A 24,095-nucleotide genomic window follows, 5' to 3' on the forward strand; every position below is an offset into this window, starting at 1 on the left:
TGGCATGGTGGTGCACACCTGTAATACCAGGGGCTTGGGAAGCTGAGGCAGGAGAATCATGCCACCCTCAGCAACCTAGAAAAGCACTTAGCAACTCAATGAGACCCTGTCTCTAAATAAAATATAAAAAGGGCTGGAGATATAAGTTAGTGGTTAAGCACTCCTGGGTTCAATTTTCAGTACCAACAACAACAACAAAAAGTAGATTTCACATCTCTCCAAAGGGTTAGGAACTGGTGGTCCCAGCACCCTAGTATCCTCTTATGTTTCTAATCCAGACCTGACTTTTAATGCTTCCTTTAAGTTTTTAAATAAGTCTGTAGTCTGGAGATCCCATCTTGAAAATGGCAATCTCCCAACAACAATTTTTGCTGAACCACTGGGGTGGGGCTGGTGGGAGGTCAGATCTAGAAAGAAGGCAAGGACAAAGACACTTTACTGGTAGAAAAAGAAGATTGTGTGTGATAGCCCCTTTCAGAAGAAGTGTCAACTAAGAAAGTGGGTGGTGATGTTAGATGCCCTAATATATACAGAAAGTATTTTTCTCTTGTCAAATTAACTGCTTACAAAAAACTTAATGTTACAGTGCTGACAGGACCCTACTTGATGGAATTCACACCTGGCCAACTCTGAGGCAATTGAAACATCAAAATATATAATGATGGTGATGGATTATAGTCCATGGAATAAAATAAGAATCTGTGAGTACACACTAATGTCAATGAAGGAATAAATGGATAAATAGAGGAAGAAAAATCTGTTCATTACAGTGGAAAATAAACACTGATTATATCATATGTAAACTATGAGTGAAGTTTGATGATGCATGCATGGCATCTCTGCCTACTATGTGTTTACAAAGGGGAAAACAGTCCATCCACAGTGGAGGAAACAAGAACTACCTTAACCAATTGAGCAAAGATAACTTCACCAGTATTGGTGCAAACCAACACCATGAACACTTCCCCCTTTCTCCCCACTATTACACACTGAGGGTGCAATATTGCTTTGGTGCACTCTGAAAGTTCCTTTATCTACCTCACCTGATCATCCAAAAGAAGAGCACAATAATTGTCTTTAGTCCTTTTACAAAAATATCATTAACCAGAGTTAATATCATTAACCAGGTCTGGATTAGAAACATAAGAGGATACTAGTAACTAAACACATATGGTGGGTATAAAGATTAAAGTCTGTCAACACACTTGGGCAGACTTCTGTCACACTGCATTGTCCTCTACTTTGGACCCACAGAGAATCATTTACAACCTATTGTCTGTTCTGCAGGGCCAAGGGACTAGGTCCCAGGATATTGCATGTTCTCTAAGCCCATGGATTTTTAAAGATGTTTCACTATAACCCATTCTTCACTTCCATCACCTTATATACCAGAACAAGGGGAGTATATAAGTTTCTGAATAATGGACGAGTTGTTTATCTCATTCCTGTGATTTTTCTCCTTTTGTACATTAACAAGTTTGCATGCCTTTTCTCCTATTTAATCTGTCTTTTTTTTCTGTTTATTTCAGTGAAATTTCAAAGAGCAGACAGGAAATTTTCCTTCACCTTACACTAGCCTATATTATTAAAAAAATGTCAAGGTTTAGGAAGACAAAGAAAGGCTGAGGACCTATTTAAGACAAGTGGAGTGTGAAAATCAAAAGGAAAATCAGGTGAAAGCAACACCAGAAGAGTTTTTGAAAATGGAGTAGAGGGAGGGCTGGGATTGTAGCTTAGTAGTAGAGCTTGCCTAGCATGGGAAGTCCAGGGTTCAGTCCCCAGTACTGCAAAACACACGCGTGCGCACACACCATTAAGGAAGTAGCACTCATGTGCATCTCCAGATTATGCCTGAGAACCTGGGAATGTGAATTTTGGGCACCTCCACTCTTTGAGTGCAGGCATCTGGAATGACCAGATAATTATATCATGTTCAGAGACTCAAGATGTGTGTCAAGAGGTTATTGAGCTCTAGTTTCACAGATATTTTTACTAAGCACATATATTCTTTTCTCTATCTTCTACCCATCTAACAGCGCCAGTTCTTTCCCAGTATTCAATAGAAGTTTCCTGTGTAAAATTTTTTACCATTCAGAACTGCTTGCCCAGGAAAGCTCCTTGCTTCCCCTGCTTCTTTGAAACCATGATTTAGAGCTATCTGAAACTGTTTTCCAAATTGCAATTCCTAAGATCCAAAATAAAGTATTCTTTAGTTTCTGGTTTTGAATTGATAGACTAGAAGCATGACAACTACATGCAACGTATGATCCTGAAGGTGAACAGGGGAAGCCAGAAATATCACTGGGGCAGTTGTTGAGATTTTAATAGAGACTGTATTGCATTGTATTAATGTTAGATTTCCCAATTTGGATAATTTCACTGTGTTTGTATACGAGAATATCCTTGTGTTTTAAAGAAAATACACACTGAAGTATTTAGGAGCAAAGGATTAAAATATCTTCAAACTACTCTAAAGTAGCTCAGGGAGTGTGGGGGAGGAGGGGGAGAGCATATTTGCATGCATGGGGAAGTGGAGAGAATATGATATATCAAATGGTGGAATAGTAAAAATTTCCTCATATTATTCTTGGAATTTTTCTGTAAGTTTGGAACAGCATCAAAACTAAAAGTTATAAACAATGCTACAATGCCTGCAAATTTCTACTTCTGCAGAGCCTGAGATATCATGGAAATTCAAAGTTGTTTCTTTTTCCAGAGCAATCAGCAATTCAGAAGTTATTTTCCTTAACATTAAAAAATAGGGACTATGGAATAAAACCTCCAATATGAGAGAAGTGATAGGACTACAGCAGTTTTACTGAATGTTGACATAATATCAAGATTTCATTATTATTTTTAGATTAGCTTCCAATCCTCTCTCTTTAACCAAGCTCTTAATTTCAGGGAAATTTTTATTATATAAAAATGTTGAAGTGGGAGATAGGAAGTCATGAGTTGGTGTCTTAGAAAAATTTCATGTAGAACACAGGGGATAGCTGTGATTCTAATTGTTAAGATTAATACTTAAATATTTTCAGTTAAAAATTCCTCCTAAGGAACAGTATCTGCAACATTTAGAGAATTTCAAAGTCTGGAACTCTCTTCCTTTCTGTCCCTGGATCTTCCTACCATCAATGTTTTGCTAAAGAGCACATTTTCCAGGTCAACTATTTGGACTCTCTAGTTGTTTCAGAATAAACCATTACCCTGTGGAGGTATTGGTCAGCATCTGCTCATCTGATTATTTTAGAACATTAAGTATTTTTGGAAGATGCTGATCCTGGTGGCCAGTGGAGCAGCACTCATGAACTCCCAGGATCTGTGAGTGATAGAGGGACTTAAAGATCATCCAATCCCATGCTATCATTTGTTGGCAAAAGAAAACATTCGATAATTTCTTCTTTTACCCAAACCTGAAACAGGCAGATGGTGGAAAGAGCCCGATCTGTTATAGATTCCTGAGCACTAGTGGCTATCAATGTATTTTGCAATCTTGATCAAAGGCCCCATTTACCTTCCCCATGAAATGCTGAACAAACATGGGCTGCTATGTAGAGCAAAGGGATAATAGGGGATCAAACCCAAGCCTCATGCAAGCTAGGCATTAAGTTGCATCCCCAGTCCTGCTTTTTAAATTAATTCAAATCATATCAATGGAAGGGGAACTGGGTCCTCTAATAGTTATGGTGGCTTAGATGAGAAGGAGAGTGCAAATATATTTTATTTGACAATTTTTTTTAGATGTAAACTTTAAATGTTGAAGTAATTTGAAAGGCCAAAGGTTTAATAATATGAAGGAACTTAAGTTTCACCAGTTTTTTGGACATCAAGGGGCTTTAAGGGAATATCAGCTCCAACTCTAAATTAATCAGTCTAATTTTCTGGTTTCTAATTAAAAACAGTTGTATAATCTCTTAAGATTTCAGTGAGAATTAAATGCAAGTAGAGAATTATGTAAAAGAACTGATGTTCCTTGTCCTTCTAATCCAAATTTTATACTATTAAACATCAAAGATTTAGAAGTGTTTATGTTAAAATTGATTTGTTGGTATATCTTTATATTGAAACAAATACTAGCCAAAAAAAAATAACTTACCAGTTTACAATGCTCTCAAAGCCAAACAAAATATCATGGCATGTTAATTCTAAATTTTGTAGAATCTTATTCAGAACTATAGTTATAAAAACTTTAAAAAAATCTGTACGGGAGATGAAAACATTTATTGCCTATTTTTTGAATAGTTTTATCTGGATGCAATGCTTTTTTTCCTATTGCCTGAGTGACATAGTTGATTGTATGAGAAGAATGGATATCCCATTCCCTCATCCCTCAAGAGAGCTCATGTGCCTTGCCTTCTAACTTCAGTTTGACTAGAGATACATTGCCCAAGACATAGGGCCTTACCTGCTTAATGATATTCTTCTGTGTGGGGCTGTTCAAGGCTCTTGAGCTTAGATTGGGGTGTACCTCAAGGGTAGCACTGAGGAAACTTGGTCAAATGTACATCTTGAGTTAGCTCTACCCCACAGGAGTCTGAAAAACTCCATGTGTTATTGGGCCTACAAGGGGGTATGCTAAGGAAGTGTCTGTGGCCTGACTCCAAGCTTGCCAGGAAATAGCCAAGAGATATCCACTCCAGCTTACTGAATTCTGAGGCATGAGAGTGCAAAACCTCACAGGGCCTCCCTCTCAAAGATGCTAGGATATGGACAGCCTTTCTCTAAGTATGGCAAGCTAGGGAAGCCTCCTCGACTTGTTTTTCTCCCTCAGCTCCCAAGTGCCCTGCCAATACCCATTCATTCAACTTATCTCAGGGATTCATCCAGTTCTCAGTGCCACTGCTCCAGGTGGGTCTTAACTGTTTCCTGCCTGCAGTAATCCAACAGCCTCCTAGAAGGTTTTCCTCTCTCCATGTGCCCACCATTCTACCCCTCATCACCTATTCTTTTTAAAGAGCTGCCCTAAGTGCTACTTTTAAAAATGAAAATATAATCATGTCCCTTCCTTCTTAAAAGGCTTCATTGGCTCCCTACTAACCTTTAAGATAATGCCTGAACTCCTCAGCGGTGCATGGACAGAATCTATTGATTAATTACTCCTTTATAATGACCTTTGGCCATTCTCATTCCTCTCGATGTAGTGGAATCCACCTCTCACTGTTTACTTATCCACCCACCCCCCCAGTTAATTCTTGAGAACAGAGATTTCCCCGCCCCCCAACCCCAGATCAAATCCCTATGGCAAGGAGGCAGAATGTACTGGGCATAAGCATAAATAAAAACCCAGAAAAGAGTCATTAGCACTTGATTTTAATTAAAATTAACAGTTCAGATGAAGACTGGACTAGAATAGTGTTTAATATCAACCTCTGAGAAATCACATTTATATAAAACAAATGAAACAGGCCAGGAGAAGTCCAAAAAAGGTACAGCTTACATTATTGCACGTGGATAAAATGCTATTTAGAGTAGCAAAATCCTCAGGCCAGAGGAGGAGGAAGAAAAGACAAATACAGAAGATAAACCTCTAGGAAGTATTTATTTTGCATTCTGAACTCTCCAGTGTCCTCAAAAGTATTTAGTACTTTGGACACATTCACTATGCTCTTGAAAAAAATGACTGCAATGACTTCAACATGTTTTAGTTACACTTACATTCTTTGTTCTAGTCATGTGCAAGTTCAATGTGTAGCTACCTCACATACTGGGACATCTGTAACACTAAAATTCCCAGTGCCCACAGTCATGGACAACAGGAAAAGGGAGTAAAGTACTATATTATACAGATTTTAGGGAACAATACTGTGGCTATTGTTAACCCTTTTGAGCACTCTTGATTTTGGTCATTCATATTGGAACATGTGAAGGCATAACATTGAATATGAAAGTAACTCCTAGGCTGCTTCTAGAAAATAAAACACAATTTAAAAAGAGTTCCCTGCCACGTTCAGGAAGATGGCAATTACTGTATATATAAGAAAAAGGGTGTAAACTTATAGAAAAGATCAACTCCAGCTTACAAACAAATTATAAAATTGATTTTGTTTTAACCTGTGAGTGTAATACAAAAAAATGTAAACTTGTGGACCTAGTTACCAAGACCACTTATCCTCCTAAGCCCAGAAATGAAATTAAAGTTTGGCTTGAGCTAGTTTTATCTTCAAGTTTTCTCCAAGTTTGTCCATGAACTCAAAGGTATTCAAGTAGTCAGAGCGCTGTACGCTAAAAGGAGAGAAAAAAGAAAAGATGGAAATTTAGTTTGTTTCTAATATAGTAGGAGGTAGAGAAAAAAACCCTAAAAACACTACTTAACATAGTATTCTATCTATTTCTAGAAGTCAACCGATTAATGTTACCAAGCTACAAGAATACAGACAATGACTATGTTTCCAGTTCATAGGGCTGACCCAGTCTTGGGCATCCTGCAGTGAAGGCTCAAGCACAAACATTCATAGTAGGTTCCATGCCATGTAGCTTTGAGGTTGAAACTATCAAAAGTTTCAGTTTAGACTAATCCAATGAGAGCAGACTCATCCTACTCCTTAATTCTTAGAAATAACAAAACCTGTTGAGAGTATAGCCATGCCTTTACCTACATTCCCATTCACCGTTACATGTTCTTAAAAAAGCTTAAATGCTCTTGTTTTCATCAGTGTTTTATTTAAGAAAAACAAAAAAGAATGGACTAACAGACATAATCCTGCTGGTACACGCCCATCAAATAGGCTGCAAAGATCCTATAGATACTACATATACTATACAGATTGGAACATTTCAAACATTGTATTCTCGATGGAAATTCAAGTTAAGAAATTTGCAGTGATTGAGTATATGCACTTTATTGGGGTGTACTGAAATCTCTGAGGATATACCACTTGGGACTTGGTATTAGTGTTAATTTTTTCTAAAATTTCTTTTTTTTTTTCTTTTTTTTTTTTTTTATTGATTGTTCAAAACATTACAGAGCTCAAGACATATCATCTTTCATACATTCGACTCAATTGGGTTTTGAACTCCCCAAATACATAATACAGACTCACTTCTGTTACATACTCACATTTTTACATAATGGCATATTAGTGACTGTTGTATTCTGCTACCTTTCCTATCCCCTACTATGCCCCCTTCTAAAATTTCTTAAGATGAGTCCTGGTAACTAACTCTGACTTTGAGAAAGTTATCTGATTAGCAGCTAATGCAATGGAATACTGGTTACCATGTCCTCAGAAAAGCCCAAGGCAATCAATGCACAGTAAGTTCCACTGTACTGAAGGTTAGTGGAACTTAAGGAAGCGATGGTAATCAATGAACATCTTATACTGTGCTACTTATTTTTCTCATTTGTAAATTAAAGAAAATAATGGGATGGAATTAGCTAGACTCTGAGTTCCCTTTTTTTCTAATTGACTATCATTTTCTTAAAATTAAATAAGTTGTTCATTCAATTATTGTTAACTAGATCAGCAAATTATAGCCCAGCCATAGAACAAATTTAGCCTGTAGTCTGGTTTTGTACACAAAAGTATACTTGGCAAGTTGCTGTATCTATGCATCTCTGTATTATCTATGACCACCTTCCTGCCACAACAATAAATGCCAAGTTTAGTATTTGCATGGTTCCCAAAAGACTGTATGTCCCACAAACTAAAATGTAGCTGGGCTTGGTGGCATATGCTTGTAAGCCCAGCTACCAGAAGATTGAGGCAGAAGGATCACAAATTCAAGGCTAGCCTGGGCAACGTAATAAGACCCTGCAAAAAAAAAAAACAAAAACAAAAAACAAAAAACAGCCTAAAAATATAGCTCAATGATGGAGCATTCTTGAGTTCAATCACCAGAACCCCCAACACATACACATACACAATCTGAAATGTTCACTGTCTGACACTACATAGATAATGACTACTGAACCCTAAAAAGGATGATGAATATCAATTTACATAATTACAAAAAACACTGGTGTTTTGAGGCTGGTGAGGATAAATGGCAATCTGACCCAGAGTTCAGGGCATCTTATACTTACTTGGGTAGACCTTTAATGCAAGCAGCCAAGTCCTTGGTCATAAAACCAGCCTCAATGGTCTCAATGCAGACGTCTTCCAAAGCCTTTGCAAAGATGCCAAGTTCATTATTGTTATCCAGCTTTGCCCTGTGGGCTAACCCTCTTGTCCAGGCAAAAATGGAAGCTAAAAAAGAGAAACAGTCATCCCAGGTCTAAGAATTCCCAAATTTTTCACAATTCCCCCAAAACAGAACATTTTTAAAAATTTAGGTTGTGGGCTTTATTAGATGATATCCATATAGGGCAGAAGTTTTAGGAAACCTGGAAATACTCTCCCAAATAGAAACTACCCCCCACAACACCCCAAAACCTCAGAGGAAAGGGACCAGGGGGTGGTGGGAGGAGAGAGGGGGAATGTGCTATAAAGTGATATTGGCCAAATTTTGTTGTTATATTTTGTGCACGTACAATATGTAACAACAAACCCCACCATTATGCAACTATAATGCACTAATAAAAAGTGTGGGGAAAAAACACCTACAGTTTAATGGTATGGTACTAGTGCTTGATGTTTAAGGCATTTACTGTCTTAGAAAAGGTCTCTATATCTTTTGTCTACATTGGTGTCCTCTTTCTAGGCTGCTATCTCTTTTTAAAGTGCTGTCCTTGACACCTTGTTGGCGGGATCTATCCATGTGACTTTTAGATGTGTAGCCTTCAGTGACATTTCACTGCTCTAGGGACAGTTGATACACTTGTTGATAATATTCTTTTTTGTAATGTATACTCTTCTACAAAATAGAAAAGCACATTTTGAGAACATTATTAGGCATGTTAAAATAGCTCCTATTAGTAGAATTCATTAGCTACTTGCTGATGACTTTTCACACAAAACACTGAGTAGCCCAAGGAATGTGCCTGAGTTCCTCTGGAGATCTCCTTTGGAGAACACTCTTTTGTCAGAAATCGATGTAGGAGTAGACACCATCTTACCAATAGGATTGGTGGACGTCTCTTGTCCTTTCTGGTACATGCGGTAGTGGCGTGTTACTGTTCCATGGGCAGCCTCTGCTTCTACTGTCTTGCCATCTGGACAAATCAGCACACTAGTCATCATGCCAAGGGAGCCATAACCTGTAGGTGGCAGAGCATTAGGTACTGGTCCATCTGCGAGAAGACTGGTCTCTCAGCATTGAGAGCAAGAGACTCAATCTTGTCAGGTCTTGGTAAGCAAAGTAAGCATGAGCACATGGAGTCATTGGTAGCTCCTCTGCCTTTCAGAAAATGAAGTATCCAGATCTCAGAGTCAAAGGATCTGGAGAAGCTGAGCTGTTTCTCACTTATCTTTGGTACTTGCTTCATGATGGAGGGTTTGGGGTCTGACTGCCTGTTTTTTACCCTATTCTGTGACTTCATATCTGCTGTGACTCAGTTTTCCTACCTATAAAATGAGAATAATAAAAGGAACTACTTTACTGTGTTGTTGAGGGATTAGATGAATATACATATAATTTGTGAATATATATTCATATTTCTTAGAAAAATATCTGCACGGTAAGAGCTTAATATCTTGTTGTTATTATATGCAGATACTCTGCTATTCTGGGGAAATAAAGATTAAAGAGTTGTCTCCTGCCTTCAATTTACTATAAACTCATGGGGATGGGAAAAAGGCTCATAAATATAGGATGGATTAGATCCAAAAACATTCTAATTGCTCTTCCTTGTTCTCTGTAATACCCTCAACAAAACAATTCTCTTCCATGGTTTCCTATTCAGAGAACCATATTCCAGCAGTTAAGTTAATTCACTTATTTTTTTTTAATGTACACTTTTTCACTTGAATTCAAGGGACTCTTTCTCCATTTGTGCCACCACCTATGAGTTCTCAGTAAGTTAATAATGTAAACTTCCAATAAATAAACAAATGGCTACTTTCGTGGGGGCAGAGATCAAGTGGATCTACTCTAATTTCATTTTAGTTTTTGGTCATCTTTAAGCCCAGTTAAGAAATTTCTGTGTGGAATTAATAGTTCCTTCCATATCACTGTATTTCTTTGAGGCTTCATAGATACTCAAATTAAGTTGATTAGAGAATTCAGGACCATATCATGGTGAATTTGTCTATTTATTAATATTAGGATATAAGCTTATGCCATTGTCAAAACTGAGGACATAAATGAAATGGCCTGAGTCTGAAGTAGTTTGTATCTCTAGAGAAGAATGAACAAAAAGATAGCTAGGCTGGTTTTCATCTATTTAGCTGAGATCACCTGATCTACCAGACTCTGGTCTTGAGTAGGTCTCTTATCAGGGCCCATGGTACTTCAGATCTCTTGCTTCATAGTCCTTTAAACTTTTATAACTGGACATTTACATCTGAAATATTTCTTTTGATACTCTCTTATTGCCATGAGAACCTTTAAACATGGAATAACTTGGGGTCCCTCTCCCAGAACTCCGATGACAAGGAATAGCTCTCCTCATCTTCTGTGGAGTCACCACAAAGCAGTGCACCTTTCTGTATGTACTTAGTACCAACCACCAAGGATCTGGAGACAGAGGGGGTGGGGTGGTGGTGGTAAAGAGTTGTGTAATTCAGTTATCTGATATAAAAGTAATCTTGGGGCTGGTCTACTGATTTTTAAACTGATTAGAGAACTTTAACTTTCAAAGAGAAAAAGTAGTACTTCCTGGGAGAAAATAAACATAATTAAAGCCTATGCAAACATTCATCTGGGGAGAGTCAAGTTCCTACAGCTACCAAGAGTAACTGAAACTGAGCAGCAACTTGGTGCTGAGGAAAACAGGGAAAGGCGAATTTCTGTTGATTTGGCCAATTCCCCTGGCATGAAGTACCTGGTTCCTGGAATTTCTGTGAATGGCCCTGGACTACTTTGCTCAATATTTCTTTGTACAATCCCCTTTGTTAAAAGCTAAGCAGTAAACTTAAATTAAAAAAAATACACACACACACATATATATATTTATACACACACACACACACACACACACATACACACTCAGTAACAAAGCAGCCTGATTCAAGGCTGGCAGCAGGAGCATGATCAGGACCTGTTGCCAGGTGAATGAACTCCTGGAGATACTGCTCACAGTTGCCCGACAACCCAGGCCACTCACTTTATTGCTCCTCCTTGCCTGAGTACACTTGGTTTTCATAATATCACAAGAGGGAAAATAAATACAGGAAAAGGGGGTGACTTTTGGACCAGGTAGTTGGCTACCTGTTGGAGGTTTTAAAACTTCAAGTGGGAAAAAAGGATGAGGTGCGTTTAACCTAAGGCTGGAGCCAGCAGTGTCAAACCCCCGCTTATTTCCTGTGACCTTGAATAATTCACTTCCTCATCTGAACTTAATTTCTTTATGTGTCAGAAAATGAATGATGGATCTGGGTGCTTTGTAGCACTAGCATTTCATGGTTTTACAACTAAGGACTATGAAATCCCTCTTCCCAAACTATAGATCTACCATGGAATGACTTCAGGGCTAGCAGGCTCCATCCACCTCCACCTGCTGCTCTGGCTCCTTACCTTGGGCCACGGAGTCTGACTGCACATCACCATCATAGTTTTTACAGGCCCAGATGAAGCCTCCCTCTGATTTCATAGCTTGAGCCACCATGTCATCGATAAGCCTATGCTCATACCAGATCTTTTGGGCTTCAAATTGGGATTTGTACTGCCTAAGAAACAAGAGAAAAATTAGAACAATTAAAAAAGAAGTTGGCTTTTCAGGGCTGTCATCTGCTTCTTCCAAAGGCTTGGAAGGGAACAGGGAGCAGCCTTTTCAGTAGACGGAGCACAAACATGGGACTCTAACACAGGCTAAATCTCTGCTCAAGCATTCTCTGGCTATGAAACCCCAATTTGGCTACCTGTCACATGTTGCAGGAAAGGTGTGATACAGTAGGCTGTCCCAACTATTGCTTTAATTTCTAATTTTCAATATAGTACTGATCACATTCTTGAGACTCAGATTCTTTTAAGAATGTAGCAAAGGAAGCTGAGTATAGTGGTCTATTCCTGTAAGTCCAGCAACCCAGGAGGCTTAGGCAGGAGGATTGCAACTTCTCGACAATTTAGCAAGATCCTCAGCAACTTAGCAAGACCTTGTCTCAAAATAAAAAATAAAAAGGGCTGAGGATATAGGTTATTAGTAAAGCACCCTTGGGTTTAATCCTGGTGCTGAAAAGAAAAAATAATATAACAAAGGGAAAAAAAAGATATTCCAATGACATGATATCATTCAGGAAACTAGATGTACTATGGGACAGTTTCTAGGCTTAGTACAGATGGATAGTTGGAAGAGGGAATCAAAATGCCTTTGGAAAGATTTTTTTTTTAATCCAGAAAAATCTGCATCTGAACAACACAGGAAGTGATGCTGTCTGAAGAATTAACACAGGCTTACCTCACAGGTTGCTGGGCCAGAGGTTGTTATACATTTATACTTAAGTTCAAAAGACCATGTAAGGTAGAGTTTCAATCATTACAATAATTTTTAGAAAGAAGAAAATGGGCCTGACTCATATACTGACATATTTGATAAATCAGAACTTTCTATCACTAACAGGGTACTTAAGTCAAATACGAAACAATCCTGGCTCTGTGAAAAGTTAAGGATGGGCCCTTTTTTAAGAACATGTTTATTTTCCAAAAGCAATTTAGAGTGGTTTTATTTTACTCCTGCTAAATCTTAGTTTTGCTCTTATCTAATTTAAGGATTATTGAAGATTTTCACTTGATTTGTCATAGAATCAAAGGGATAAGGAAATGCAAATTCTATACCATAAATGCCAGCTTACTTGGAAACAAAAGAAAGAAAAAGGGATAAAGAATGGCAGTTACTTGTCATATATCTCCTGAAAGATGTCTTTAAAGCGTCCATCATATTTCTTCAGAATAGTGTTTTTGGTGCTCAGATACAAAGGCCAACCCTTAGACAGAGCCATTTGGAAGGAACTGTGTGCAAAATCTCCAATTGACTTGTCTTCATTGTACATTCCCATGGCAACTCCACCACCCGCTGCAGGGAGCAATGAGAGAAAAAAAGAAAGTAAACGTGGGATAGCTGGAGTGAGGTTAAAGGAATCTCTACAACCAAAACACCAATTCTTGGCTCCCCTGGCTGAGCCTAGACTTCAAGTCCCTGGTAGCCTTCCAAACTGAACAACAGTTCAGGAGTTTTCGAGGGACAGGATAGAATGAAAATCAGTTCTACATAAGAATAGTCTAACTTGTTTTGGAAGGGCCACGGAAATAAGAAAAACATATGGTCTTCAGGATCCCAAAGATACTGAAATACCAAAAACTACTAATATGGGGGCTGTGGCTGTGGCTCAGCGGTAGCACACTTGCCTGGCATGTGTGAGGCACTGGGTTTGATTCTCAGCACTGCATATAAAAATAAATAAAATAAAAGTCTATCAACAACTAAAAAAATATTTAAAAAAACCTGCTGATGTGACAGAAATATACTCACAAATGGGCAAATAATTTTGAATTTGTTTTTTATGTACTTTAACAATTTCCAACATGTATTTTGAACTTAAAGGTGTACTCAGCCCATAATTATTGAGAGAGATTTGCATTTTAAATACTAAATGAAAATTCTTGTAATTTCCAGAAGGACACTGAGCATGTCTACTACAATTGGTGGAAGTAATTACGCTACATGTAATCATTCGTGTTTCACAACTTTTATTAGTTGAACTCTGTTATTACTGAAACTTGAACCCATGCCAACTCCCAGGGTGCTGAAACTCACAGAAGTAGATTCCATTAAGATGACATTATTTAAAGGAGGTAAGAAAAAAAAAAAAGATATATAGGTGTTATCTTTTTTTAAGTTTGTTTAAATTTTTTTTTTTAATTTTCCAATATTTATTTTTAGTTTTCGGCGGACACAACATCACTGTTTGTATGTGGTGCTGAGGATTGAACCCGGGCTGCATGCATGCCAGGCAAGCGCTCTACCGCTTGAGCCACATCCCCAGCCCTAAATTTTTAAAAATTTTAAAATTTGTTTGTTTAAATGAGTACTTTCAACAACTTTTGGGTAGGACTTGCCCTAATGAAACTTTGAAGCTGTAGGGGAAGAAAAGTAAAAAAAAAAAAAACAAATGTTTCACTTTCACAGGATAAATTCCCAGAAGGGCAAGGAGAAAATCTTAGCAAATAATGCAACCATTTCTAAATACAAACCCCACCAGAGCAAAGGGCAGGATTGCATGACAGATGATTTGGGGCTATTAATGTTTAATTTATACTATTTGTGTATAAGGTATTCCTACCAATCTTCCCTCCATATTTTAAGACAAATGCATAAATGTCTCCTTGTCATTGCCTATATGCATTTCCAGTTAAGTGACTAACCCTTCATGCCTTATTCATGCCACGGGAGGGCATGGAACCAACTACTTTTTATGTTAGATTTTTGGTTCTGTAGAAGTGTAGAATTAGGTTATATTTTTAGGCAGTCACATAACTAATTTTGAAAAAAAAAACAGTAATAATGTTTCTAAATCATTTGTTTTTAAAAAAAGAAGACGTAGCTTATGACGGACTCATACATACCTTCAAAGTTATGTACCAGGTATGTCACCTTCTGGGTTCCATCACTTGGTGTGTAGGTTATCTCTACTTTTCCAGGCCCAGGAACAACAAAATCAGTTGCTCTATACTATATAAGTAGGAAGAAGGTATTAAGAAAAGAAAAATATCCCAATAGGAATTATAAGGAATTATATATATCTGAGAGAGAGAGAGAGAGAGAGAGAGACAGAGAAACACACATGAGCATAAGAGGACACCAAGATAAACAAGAGAATATAGCTTGTCCTTTTTTTTGTTGTTGTTATTAGGGATTGAATTCAGGGGTGCATAACCACTGAACTACATTCCCAGTCTTTTTTATTTAATTACTCTGAGACAGAGTCTCCCAAGTTGCTGAGGCTGGCCTTGAACTTGGGATCCTTCTGCCTTAGCTTCCTGAGTTGCTGGGATTACAGGCCACCACATCTGGCAGATCTTTAAAGAGATAGAAACGAAGATAGTCCAGAGTTCCTCTAGTTAGTGATAGTGCACATTAAAAAGTCAGTCAGTATTTATTAGTAGGCTACCATGTATGTGACAGTTTTATGGGCACTGATACAGAGAACACAGAGAATAACACAAGATACTTTCTTTAGGAAGCTTACCAACCTAATAAAGACAATACTAAGTGAGAAGTGACAGAGAGTTTTCAAATGTCAGAGAGTCATAAACTAATAAATCAATAAAAATGCTGCAGGGTGATGAAGAGATACGACCTGGCCTATGGGCTGAGGAAGCTGTCCTGCAGGGAGGATTATAATCCTACTTGTGCTGAAAATGATGATAGAGCTGATGCTTTGTCCTTACTATGTATCAAATGCTTTAAGATGATCTCATTTGATTCTCACATCAATCTTACAAAGATGTCAGTGTGATATAATGGAAATAATGCATCCTGAGTCCAGAGACTTGGGATCCTTACTTAGACTTTCAGGGCTGTCGTTCCAGTTATCACTTGTCCACATGAAAAAAATCATCTGGAAGCTGCTGTGACAGTTGATGAACCCCCCAAAAATCCTGTTCACCTCCCTCATGAGCATAAGCCATTCCAGTGGAGAAATGTGCCTGGTATACATGAGGTATTCACAAGTCATTCGTGCACTGAACCTTACTCAAAGACTTGGGTTAACTGGGAGACTTGGAGTTAGGAATTAACAAGCACCAGCCACACCTATAGGTTTATAGTAATACTAACAGTAGGTAAAAGAGCATTCAGATAACAAAAAAGATTAAATATCTACTCTACAAAGAACACTTATGACATATAAAGTCATTCACCATGGGTTGCTGATTTGTTTCCATTTCTCAAAAGGAAGAACTGAGACATCAAGGCACTGTAAATGCTTTGCATAGGGTTTATGCACATTTACACAGCAAATCATCCTGGCATTTGAAAAATTTAATCTTGACTTTAAACAACAGAATGTCCATTATTACAAATGACTGATGCTACAATTAAAAAAAAAAAAAAAAAGACAGACGGAATTGGTAAGAACTGCCACCTATGCATCCTTGCCTGGGACTCTGATACCTGTGAGGGGCCTGGCCAGGATGAAGGGACAGTATGAGCCACAGGGTGGAACAAAGTTAACCGACTCCTTGGGGACTGAGCTGGCAACCCTGTCCCCAGAAACATCTTCCCTGGCCACACCGTTTACAGGGGTGACTACATAGAAGTGCGGATTTTGGATTTTAGCATTAGGGAATTCCTGTTTTTAAGGTTCTTGTAAGACATAAGCTTCTTTCTATGAAAATCTGAAACCTGTCTCAACACAATTTGGAATTTGTTTAATTGGCAGCTTTTCTGCTTAACTTGGCAATGAGTCTATTTGTATAGAAATACAGAATCCATTTTTGTTTTTCAAGTAGGAAAGAATGTTCTAACTAAATTGCTTTTCAATACTAAGCCAGTTATTATGTTTAATATCATATTTGGTAGTTTTCAACCCTATCTGTACATTAGAATCACTTGTGGAACTGATTCAAAAGCCTGAATTCAGATTTCAGCTGGTGGAGATAGGACTCAGATATTAGACAAAAACCAAAAAGGTAAAGCTAAACCTAACCAAACCAATAAATCATTCATAAGTGGATCTTATTATGCAGCCAGCATTGAAAACCACTGATCTGGTTGGATCATATGATACTACTAAAAAATAAAAAAATTAAAAAATAATTGTCCATTTGTGTGATATAACTAACAAAAGGATAAAGAAAGAAAAAAACATGTTTGGCAAAAATCATGTGTTGAGATGGGTATCTACAGTAAGTTTATCTGTATTTACCTCTACCTAAATGTGGGTAAATATACAGCTATACATACTAGAATTTCTAAATTTTGCAACTTTGCTTAATAGGTGTAGACACCAAAAGATAAGGATAAAACCCATATAAATCAGAATTGCTGGTTCATGTAAAAATATATGGAAAATTATGCCCAAATGACTTACTTGGTCCCCATAAGCATGACGGCCTATGATGATGGGTTTTATCCATCCACTCACAAGTCGTGGGATATTTTTGCAGATAATTGCTTCCCTGAAGACAGTGCCACCCAGAATATTTCGGATAGTGCCATTTGGTGATTTCCACATTTGCTTCAACTTGAACTCCTCAACCCTCTTCTCGTCAGGGGTGATAGTAGCACATTTGATGCCAACATTATACTTCTTTATAGCTTCTGCAGCATCCTTGGTGACCTGGTCATTGGTGGCATCACGATTCTCTATGCCTAAGTCATAGCTAGAAAGGGAAAAAAGTATCAATACTTCAGGAAAATGAATAAGGTATAATCCATGACCCCACTGGTGACAGGCAGAGGTTGCTATGCAGAAGATAAAGGCCTCAAAGACACCTAAATCTGTCAAGTTTTAGCACTGATGTACCCTAAACATAGAAGATGACTGACAATTCAAGAAGGAAGTAAAGAGTCAAGAGAACTAGGCTAGTGGGCAGCTGTCTATCCGGAAATTGAATGGAAAACAACGAACTCTGCCAAATTGCCCCCTATTTTTCACCATCTTGAGGCAATAACAACACATAAACAACCCTTTGGCATGGCTTCCCTCTATATAATTAGCATACAAGTTAAACCTAAGCACCACCTAATTTTCCCTTAGTAAATATTGTGCTTGAAAAATAAAGGGGGGAAGGCTTAAAGGATGTTTTGTATTCTGACATTAAAGTGGTGAAGGGTATAGAGATTACTGTTGTGCAAAAAATACTAATGACTGCTTCATTTATGCCAGTTAGTCATAAGGTGAACCTTCCCCTAATTCTTGGGCAAGTCTCTATGTTCTGGAAACAAGCCTGCAGTTTATTGGATAAGTAGTAGAACCCATCAACAGTTTCATATGCACCAGAAAGTTTCAGCTCAACGTACACCAACACCCATACTGCAGGTCATTCAGAGCTGAATGAATGTTGGCTGTTCATGGAACACAAAAACATGATTTTATGGAAAGTAGTAAAAACAAAATAATAGAATAACTTATTTTGTTCTCTAATAATTTAAAGTTTTTCAGCTCTCAAAAATTGCTAAACCAAATAGTCTCTAGATTTCTGTTCTTAGTTTTCACATCTTCTTTACTTAGATATCCCAATTGCTGATGCAAACACATAAATAGCAATCTTGATTGATTCGCAAATAAAAAAAATGTCTAATGCTTCAACTTTAGATAATTCACATAAATCTAACAAAGCCATATACTTTCTTATCTTCCTGCATAGGAAATGCTGAATATAGACAACGTCTAATCACAACTCCACAAGAAGGATGGCCACAGTTTTCATGTTCCTAGGTATGATTCTCATCAGAAGAATCTACCAGAAAATTAGTGAATTTTCTGCTTCCCTTAACATTTCTAAAAGAAAAGAAGAAATAAATAGCCAGGACCACTACTGAGTCTTCATAAAAACAACAACAACAAAAACAAAATAAAAAATCAAAAAACAAAATCAAAAACAATCAATCACTACACTTCTTTCAAAAAGAAGCAGAAATAACAGCAATTTTGGAACAACTTAAAATTTATTTGAACTTGCAAGAATTCTTTAGTTTGTAGCCACTGACTTTTTTTTTTCTGCCTAGGCATAAAGACACCCCTTTAAAAGGCCTTATGAGTCTATACTAAAGAGGCTAGCATTATTATTCTGGACCCTGTAAACCCCTGCAAGTTCACATAATGTCATGCAAAGTTCTGAAAAAGGAGAGAGTTTGTGAAATGCTTCTTCAACCCACTTGGAAACTGTTTTTATGCTCTGTTCCCTGTATGTTTGGTGGACTCCTACAAGCACAGTCTTTACACCACATGGTCGCTGCAATACAGACATTATCAGCAGCTTAATTTTAGAACAATTAAAAAGGGCGTCTAATGACAGCATGAGAACTGAAAGTCTAAACCAAAGCAAGTTAATGGGTCCTCAGGACACATTCTGAATACTTCTGGATGGAGGCAGACACTTAATAGTTGCCAACAATTTGTCTGAAACGAGTTGCTCTATATTGTACTATACCAGGCTTTAGCCACTTCACCTTTTTAAACATTCTGCCTCTACTTAGTTTGAATGTTCAAAAACAAGAGCCGCTTATAAAAGACACAAGGAAAAAATGAGAGAATTACGAACATACTTTCACATCTGCCCCCAAACTCTGTAAAGACGGGGCAAAGAGACAAAGATGACCTAAGGGAACTGGGGCTTGAGGTGGGTGTCTCAGAGAACCATGAGGGTTCTTTCAGTGCAGCAGCTGTATGAAAGGGTGAAAGGTCAAGAATGAAAAGGAAACATCCACTGACTGATTAAGAGAATGATAGAAAATTGAGATTGAAAGGATAAAATTTACTGTTTTTTACATCCTCTCGTTTTTTTCTCTTCCACAAGTAATACACTGTGCTACTCGTGGGCACTGATTTATTACAAATAAAACCATCACTGGAATCAAGGTAAGAAAGCCCTCAAAATTTGTTCCCCTTATGATTCTTGAGTTCTAGATAATGATAAATCCAGTTTTTCTACTAGAATGTTAAATTAGAAGATTCATTAGGTATATTTAAGCCTGTTCACAAAACATGGCTACATCTATTTTTAAAAGCCAATTGTACCCTGAAATAACTTAGATTAAACTTTCTGAATCTGCTAGCTTCATGGACGAATAATTCATTTACCTATGCAGATCCAATTCCACATAAGGAAAAATGAGTTTTTCTTTAATCAGTTCCCAAATGATTCGTGTCATTTCATCTCCTTGCATCTCTACCACAGAACCGCCATGGATTTTTTGGGACATTTTTACTTCAATAAATCTAAAAAGAAGAACAGATTGGATATATGCCTTGTCATTATTTCATTATAAAGTGGAAATGAAATATAAACAATCTTGTGACTACTAAAAGAACAGTTCATAATAGTTCTTACATGCAAAGCAAATAACAATTATATTTACCATCAGAATCGAGAATTTTCTCTGTATAAAGCATTGTGTTGTGTTCTTTATATGTGGTTTGTGTCAGCCTATTAGCCCTATAAGATGGAAATTGTTTAACCATTTTACCTTTAGAGAAAACTAGCTTTGCCCAAGGCCACCTTGCTAAAGGGTAGGGGTGTCTGACCTTGTACATGTCCTTAATAATGCAATCACTATTCTCAACTATTGGTTTGTCTTATGAAATGAGATTATTTTCACAATATCATCCTATTTGAACATATTTATCCAATTCAATTCCTCATTTTATTGGGCTCATAAGATGAGCAGAACGGCAAGTGGTAGTATTTCTCCTAAAAGGCTGTTTTGGTGAAAATAACTACCATTGAGGAGATTCAATTGGTTCTTATGACCCATATTCCAGATAACTTCAGAAGTGCAAGACAAAGAATTCCTGGTGGAACTGTGCAAGATAAAGAATTCCTGGTAGAACTCTGCTTTCCTAGAGACAACACAGGCTTCAGAGATGTGAAGCTAAATACAAAAGTGATTTCTCAATTAGAGAAATCTGAATAGGAAAGGTCCCCTGCCCAGGACCCAAGCATGTCCCTGTCTTGTTCTTCAGTATCCTAACTCCTCCATGGTTCCTCTGGCCCTTCACAGGCGAGGATAAGCTACTAGTGGGTGGGATGGGGGAAACAGCATTGTTTTAGGGAGGCATGGCCCTTTAAAAAATGGCATGTGGGGGTACAAAATACCAATTAATCTAATCCCATAAAGAACAAAGCTGGATCCTTTGGAAGAAATGAAACTGTGAGCCTTCAAAGAAGACCATGGTTTACGCTTATTCCCGAAGAGACACAGGCCTTGAGCCTGCTAAAAGAATCTGTTCCTTCTCATGACACTTTAATAGAAACTTTGCCCAGCAACACAACTGCAAATTACTTTTAACCCCTTAAGTTAGAGTGAGGACTGAAAAGTCAGGAGAAATCAATTGAAAAAAAAAATAAATACAAAAATAAATAAGAAGATTAGATCAGAAGCTGAAAAACAGTCTCTCTTGAACAGTTGAGCTAAAGCATTCTGGCCTTTAAATAAAAAATTATAATACTTAGTAAGCTGTAAACCTTAGTTTCTTGTGATAAATGAGGATATAATCCCAACCCCAGGTGCACTTTCACTTCTCAAATTTGTAGTTCTAGATTCCTGCTTATTAGTATTCAGGAGGCTCCCTGTATCTTACCAGGGAACTTGGAACTCAATTAGAATAAAAGAAATGAGCAAACTTGTGGATGAGTTAATTACTTCTATCAGTAATTTCAAGAACATTTTATAGTATAGCTTTAAGTGTATGAATCTGTCATGCTTAATCCTACTTTCATACCTGTCTTTGCTTTAAAACATAACAAATAAAAGCAGCGGCAAGCTTATCTTGGGTTTGATAGTACATTTTCATGGCCATGTTCTTACACAGTATTATGCAATAGTTATGACTGGGCTATTTTTCCTTGATGGCAAATACAGTTAATAGATCAGACTCTGTACTTCAAATGTCAAAACTAAGGAACAGTTTTTTTTTTTTTTTAGTTTCCTTCTCAGTGAATGCAAACATACTCTCTGCAATAATTTTTCTATGTGTTATAATGCATTACTGAACATTTTAAGTTTTCCCTGCATTAATTATGTATTAAATTTTTACAATCTTTCAACAACAACAACAACAAAGAATTATTGTTACTACAATGTAAGGCATTAGTGTGTTTCTTCTGGATTTGATTTTAATGCCCTGGGCTTTAGATCTCACTGGATTCACTGAATTCTTAGACCTCTCTGATTTTCTGTCTCCATCCAACCCCAACTTCTGAAAGAAGGGCTGTTTCAAGCCCAATAAATGAACAGCCACCAGTTCATTTATTTAATCTGGAGGTAGTTAAATTCCAATCTCCTGACATACTAGTGTAATTCCAGAAAACAAACTTGGAATAATAATACAGGGTAGTTCAAGTAAAAAGAGCCACTTGCTCTATTTTATTTTTGTTAACCTCAAATTTTTAGCCAATTTTTAAAGGCTATGTTTAAGAACTACAATAATTGCTGGCCAAATATAGTCTCTTGCAGATCAGAGAAGACGCTAGGCTAAAAGAAATAAAGGGTTTCAATTTATCATTGGAAATATTCTTGACTCATTCCATTGCAGTACCTTAGCTTGCCCTCAAAACTAATTAAAGGCAGGATGGTCACATCAAAGAAAGTACAGAAGAAGAGAAATTATGAATTCTCACCTTTACAGTGAACGGACTTCTAGTCACACCAACTCCTCTCAATCTTGTGGACTCAACTGCAGTTTATCTCCTAAAACACAACAAAACCGGGAATAGAAAGTCTTAAAACACACACACACACACACACACACACACACACACACACACACACACACACACGTCAGGAGGATTTAGCTGTTTTTAATACCAGTCAGGCTGCCTGATTTATCTGGTTTAAAGTACAGTGCTGAGTATCCAGAGGAGCAAAGGGCAGCTTTGGGTCCACGTCCACCTTCCAAATAAAGGTCGAGGGAGTACAAAATTTCTGCGTGCACACATCTGAGGGTGCGTCCGAGGGTGTGTCCCTGGTCCGTAGTCTGTTAGCTGGCCTAGGGGTTTGTACGTCCTCGGGTGACGCTGTGAGCTTGCAGATGTCCCTGTGGACGTTGTGCAAGAGGGCTCCAACGGAATCTGGACGGGTTCCTCTTTCCAGATTTCCACTCCTGATGTTCCCTATGGGGTGCCGGGACCTTTAACACCCAGACACTTGGAGCTGGCGGAGTAACGCCCTCCTAGAACTTGAAATCCCGTCTCAAGGGAGGAATGCTTTCCCGACCCCCACCTCGCCCCGGGGTGTCCTAGGAAACAGTCTTCGGATCCAAACCAGAGCTCCGCCCCCTCGCGCCCCCAGGCGGACGCAGCCTATGTGCCACCGCCAGTCCCTCGCAGCCTGAGTTCGCTGTCCACGCCCAAGTCCTCAGCTTACACCCTTCTTTGCACCCAGTTCCCCACTGTCGCATGTTTTCTTCCTATTAATCCAAGACGGTCTTCTATGCATCTTTGAAACCTCCTACAGCAAGATTTTCCTTTCCATATGCAGATCTGGTCTTCCAGTTGTCACTGCATCCAACTTCCTCAGCGCCCAATTTCTTCCTCCCATGCCCAAGAGCAGGTTTCCCTACCTCCAGCACCCTCTTCTTCCTTTTTTCCCTTTCCCATGCTGAATACCTGGATCTGTCCCTACTTGAACTCAGGCCTTGCCGCTAAGTTCCTCCCTCCATAGCCAAGACCCGAGCTTTCTTTCTTTTCCACATTCCAGCCTTTTATGAATTAAAGCCTCCCACAGCAGCCAGGGACCTGGGCCGCCCCTCGAAGCCTGAGGTTACCTGCAGGGGAAGGTACGTTGGTGAGCAGCCGGAGGCGCCAGTTATTCACACGCTCAAACTCACACGCACACACAGGCAATCCTCACTGGGCCCAGCTGTTTCAGCCTGTGACACCACCTCTGTACAGATCCAGGGACCAGTGGGCGGGTCAGGGCTTTTCCTCTTCCCGGCTTTTGTCCCCTCCCAAGCCCCACCTCCTCAGCCCACCTCCCGGGGCCCCGCCCCTGTCTCCAATCGCCGCCTGCCGACTCCTCGGGTTGGGCGGGGCCAGGGCCTAGGGGCGGGCCCAGAGAAGCTGGGGCTCAGTACTTGGGGCGACCTCCGTGTCCTCCAGGTGGGGGAAGGGGCTTCCTTGCAGCTGGGATTCCTCTCCAAGCCCAGCTGCCGAGGAACGTGAATGCCATCTGCAGGCCGGGGAGCTGGCCGCGCTGAGGCTGCGGCAGCCCGGCCATGTACCAATCTTGAGCACTGTGAAGTCCGCAGTAAAGGCACCCAGACCAGCACCTCGGCGGGTTCCCTACCCGCTGCTGCCGGATGGTCTGTAGATTGTAATGTGCCTTTGGAAGGAGAGTGTTCCAGCCAACATGGGGTTGCTTTGGGGCTGCCAGAATGCAAAGGATGCAACAGATA

General features: G+C 38.7%; 1 protein-coding gene across 2 annotated transcripts; it reads right to left on the reverse strand.

The window, feature by feature from the left end:
* Positions 1–5,293: 5,293 nt before the first annotated feature.
* Positions 5,294–23,630, reverse strand: Idh1 (isocitrate dehydrogenase (NADP(+)) 1). 2 transcript variants are annotated; one of them, XM_078017915.1, is made up of 10 exons: positions 23,466–23,630; positions 22,321–22,390; positions 19,782–19,919; positions 17,067–17,358; positions 14,599–14,704; positions 12,871–13,048; positions 11,554–11,705; positions 8,996–9,136; positions 8,024–8,186; positions 5,294–6,222 (listed from the first exon to the last, which is right to left on the reverse strand). In XM_078017915.1, exons 3-10 carry the CDS (start codon positions 19,901–19,903, stop codon positions 6,132–6,134), a joined length of 1,245 nt encoding a protein of 414 aa, XP_077874041.1. In that variant the 5' UTR covers positions 19,904–19,919; positions 22,321–22,390; positions 23,466–23,630; the 3' UTR covers positions 5,294–6,131. The 2 variants fall into 2 exon arrangements, with proteins under 2 accessions (XP_077874041.1, XP_077874042.1); XM_078017916.1 differs by lacking the exon at positions 23,466–23,630 and adding an exon at positions 22,508–22,930.
* Positions 23,631–24,095: the final 465 nt, after the last annotated feature.

Source organism: Ictidomys tridecemlineatus, chromosome 7, assembly GCF_052094955.1.
Source record: "Ictidomys tridecemlineatus isolate mIctTri1 chromosome 7, mIctTri1.hap1, whole genome shotgun sequence".
Lineage (NCBI taxonomy): Eukaryota > Metazoa > Chordata > Mammalia > Rodentia > Sciuridae > Ictidomys > Ictidomys tridecemlineatus.

Coding starts and splice junctions, on each gene's coding strand:
- Idh1 (XM_078017915.1), bottom strand. CDS start 19,903: ATGTCCCAAAAAATCCATGGCGGTTCTGTGGTAGAGATGCAAGGAGAT. Junction 13,049..14,598: donor CCTGGTACATAACTTTGAAG/GTATGTATGAGT, acceptor TGCTCCCTGCAG/CGGGTGGTGGAGTTGCCATG. Junction 9,137..11,553: donor GTCAGACTCCGTGGCCCAAG/GTAAGGAGCCAG, acceptor TGCCACCTACAG/GTTATGGCTCCCTTGGCATG.